Source organism: Atta colombica, unplaced genomic scaffold (assembly GCF_001594045.1).
Source record: "Atta colombica isolate Treedump-2 unplaced genomic scaffold, Acol1.0 scaffold96, whole genome shotgun sequence".
Classification (NCBI taxonomy): Eukaryota; Metazoa; Arthropoda; class Insecta; order Hymenoptera; family Formicidae; genus Atta; species Atta colombica.
Genome location: NW_017259590.1, coordinates 1,176,040 through 1,179,613, shown reverse-complemented (window position 1 = coordinate 1,179,613; position 3,574 = coordinate 1,176,040). Strand labels below are relative to the sequence as shown.

General features: G+C 30.5%; 2 protein-coding genes across 2 annotated transcripts in view; both read right to left on the bottom strand.

The window, feature by feature from the left end:
- The window catches only part of LOC108693672 (coiled-coil domain-containing protein 50), a 2,589-nt gene extending 1,601 nt beyond the window's left edge, over positions 1-988 (bottom strand). The window contains exons 1-2 of the mRNA XM_018202728.1: positions 733-988; positions 403-465 (exon numbers count right to left, since the gene is read on the bottom strand). Of these exons, the coding sequence (XP_018058217.1) occupies positions 403-465; positions 733-838 (169 nt within the window). The 5' untranslated portion in view covers positions 839-988. The remainder of the gene's footprint in view (positions 1-402; positions 466-732) is intronic.
- A 1,581-nt stretch (positions 989-2,569) lies between these two features.
- On the bottom strand, positions 2,570-3,431 carry LOC108693696. Its single transcript, XM_018202757.1, has 3 exons — positions 3,332-3,431; positions 2,935-3,209; positions 2,570-2,859 (listed from the first exon to the last, which is right to left on the bottom strand). The coding sequence occupies exons 1-3, from the start codon at positions 3,411-3,413 to the stop codon at positions 2,638-2,640; spliced, it is 579 nt and encodes a 192-aa protein (XP_018058246.1). The 5' UTR covers positions 3,414-3,431; the 3' UTR covers positions 2,570-2,637.
- Between the last annotated feature and the right edge of the window lie 143 nt (positions 3,432-3,574).

The window sequence follows — 3,574 nt, the reverse complement described above, 5'->3', positions numbered from 1 at the left end:
TCTCTCTCTCTCTCTCTCTCTCTCTCTCTCTCTCTCTCTCTCTCTCTCTCTCTCTCTCAACACAAAAATTTTGAGACTTCCTTAAGCTATATAATTTTATTTTAATTAAATTTTCTTTTTTCTCTTTTTTACATAATGCCAAGTTTTTCGGATTAAAATTATATAAAATTAAAGTTCAAATAATTTATAAAATCAATGTAAAAAGAATAGGGATGAGAATATTTTTTGGATAAATTTTATAATTTAAATTAATGGAGAAAAACTTATATATATTTATTCTTCTTAAGATAGGAAATTCAATCAGCATTGACTGGGATGTCCCTGAATGAATCTAATCTAACATTGCCTAAGGACATACGTATATCCACATGACAAATATATAAGCATAACATTTTTACATACTTTCTTCATCTTGAAGCCGATAAGCCAATGCTCCGTCTTCATGTACCAACCATTCACGGCATACTGCAAAATTACACGAGTACAAGTTCACATTATGAATACCAATGTAATGACTAATCGTGACTAATTGTGTGACGTGAAACGCGTTTGTTCCAGAATCTTTCACTTTATTTTTTGTTGCGTTTTCTACACTCGAATTACATATATACATATATATCTAAATGTGAAAAGAAGAAAAGATTGCGTATGCATAAGATAAAAAAAATCAAGCTTACAGAGAATTTCATATCTTACAAGAGAAGCAGGAAGAAAGAAATACAAAAGTCTCACCTTCGTTTACACGACCGGCCTTTGGCAGCGTGTCCGAACTTAACACAGATTTCGCCATTACACTTTTCTGTTTCTCGTCGACCTCTTGCAAAACTAACAGAATCATCCAGACGACCCAGGTTGTGTTTACAACCCCATTGTGCAAGAGCAGTAGTCACGACATTGTTTTCTCTCCATCTTGAAACTACACGAAACGGCTGTCACTGTTGTAAACGTACACACATGTGTGAGAGTTTATAAATAACTTCGTTTTGATTTCTCAGCCCTGACACAGCGCAAAAAAATTTTTACAAATAAAATCCTTGAAATTTATTTTTTTCAAATATAAAAAAAAATCGTCATTAGAATAATATGAGAAATATTGAATTTCTTTTGTACTTAATACAGAATGCAGCACAAATCTTTTATAACCGAAGTCGCGACGAAAAGAACAAAGTCAAATAAAGTAATTATCACGATATCATGGACAAAACTTTTGGTTTTTTTGGGAAGGATAGTAAAATAGTAGTGATGCGTAGTAGTGGCGATGAATGTAGTGAATGGATGTCGAGCACGCGCGCACGGTGAAAGGGGTGAAACAAAACGGGAGCAACTTGGAGCAATCGTGAAGAGAAAGGAACCTAACCTAACCTAACTATTGACTGATGCTGGGGTCAATGATATCGCGGCCACCTATCAATAGAAATATCAGTTATCTTTCACGGTCGGTACTGATCGGTTTTTCTTTTTTTTTTGAATTAGAAAAAAATAATATAATTTTGCGGCAATATATAAGATATTATAAATATGCATATTTATGCAGCATTTATAATAAAAAATATATAATAAAAAAATCATGAATCATTTAATAATATATTATATCCAATATTTATATATTAATAATCACAAATTTGTTAATTCACTATGTGATCTAAATATTTTAGATCGCATTTGTAATTCAAAATGCCTATTTTACACACTCATATGTATGTATTTTATACACATACACCCCAGCAAACGAGAATGGATTAAAATGAATTGAAATATGATTCAGATTTTCAGAAATATTGATTGAATGTTAAAATGAATGCTTTTCAATCTTGAATGCATTTTTATTCATTTATAGGAATTGCATGGAACATCTCTATGTCTTTCAATTTAAAAATAATATTAGCTTTTTCTGTGCAAAACACACACATTGTAAATACTGTTCAATTCAAAATTTTGAATAGGAAATTGAATCTAATTGAATCCAATTGAATCCAATTAAATTCAAAAAAAGTATTCGCTATTTAAAATATATATTCGAATAGAAAAAAATTTCAATCCATTTTAATCCATTCTCGTTGCTGGGACACACACATACACACATATATGTATATATATGTATATATAATGTACATAAATGATCTAAATAAATAAAAATGTACATATAATTGCATGCGATGTATTAATAAGAATTAATTTAATTTTGTTTACAAAGTATTTACACAATACATATCTGTATAACGTGTATTTATATAGTACAATACACACATGCGTGCGTATGTAAAATTATTTAATATGCAGTCTATTACATTATTCTTGTGTTGCTATTGAGAGCAACATATTGGCCATATTGAAAATATCAATATCGGTCGTATCTGATAATTCTGCCAATTTTGCTACAATAATTTGCTCTCCCAAAGCATTTGTATCCAAACATAGAAAAAACGTTGTGCAATATACTATTGCTGCACTTAGGTAAAGTATGTTTGATTTCAATGATATCAGTTTCCGAGCTACATATTCTGTATTTACAGTATCTTTGTGCATATAATATGAATGAAATTGTGAATACAATCTGTCATGCTGGAAATATGTACAATTTAGTGAAATATGTATTGTATAAATGTCAATTGTATGAAGAAATAAATTAGATAATGTCTAAACCTTTAGATAAGCCAAATCCAATAAATCTATCGAAATGTTAAACGTATTTGGTGTTTCTCCGAGACCTGTCGCTGCCAGAAGAATTTCGATACAGTGCAATGGTGTGTAAAGGGGCATTGTAAATCCTACTGTTTTGAAAACTTTAATTTCCGAAGAGGAAATCATGTTTCGCGTATATTCAGATTCTTTGTCAATCAGATATAAAATATTAAGAATCTAACAAAACAATTTTATCTGTTAAGATTTGTCATGATGCTTAAATTCTTTACAAAGTATCATCTTTCAATGTACTTGCGGTATTCCTAAAATACTGGAATGAGAATCCATTTTGCACGCCAATTGAAAACATGACATTAGATTTAATTTTGTTTGATTAGAAATTTTCTTGCAAATTTTAAACCATGATGCTTCAGATGGATCATTTACAAACTCAGTCTTAAAAAGCTCCCAAAAGTGTTTACACATGAATCTGTCGTACAGTTCAACAGCCATATACTTGACATTTGGCTCTAACTCCAAATATTCCGCTATCTTGAAAGCAGCTTTCATAGTAGATGCTGGAATCGCTGTGATTATAATATAATTTAAAATAAAGCAGTAAAATGATATTCTAACAAATTTTCCAAATATCTTTCAATATCTCTTAATTCATTGTACGCGACACAATATTTATTCTCTCATTGCCTACCTATAAATGGCATGGCAAAATCAGTTGCATTAGCAATCTGTTCTTGCTCCTGTTTTCTCATAGTTTGCTGAAGATGTTCCATCCAATCATGAATCAATGGTTCTAATAACAAATTTAAAAATATTCAAATCAAAATTGAGTGAACTTTCCAATTTATTCTAATTCCTTACAATTAGAATATTTCCCTCCCCCCTCCCTCTTTCACTCTGTTACTCTCTCTCTCTCTCTCTCTCTCTCTCTCTC

Excerpts from the sequence above, each read along its gene's own strand:
- LOC108693696 (XM_018202757.1), bottom strand. The coding sequence starts at position 3,413 with ATGGAACATCTTCAGCAAACTATGAGAAAACAGGAGCAAGAACAGATT. Across the intron at positions 3,210-3,331 it reads TTTTGCCATGCCATTTATAG|CGATTCCAGCATCTACTATG; the intron begins GTAGGCAATGAG and ends TTATAATCACAG. Across the intron at positions 2,860-2,934 it reads GTATTTTAGGAATACCGCAA|ATTCTTAATATTTTATATCT; the intron begins GTACATTGAAAG and ends TTGTTTTGTTAG.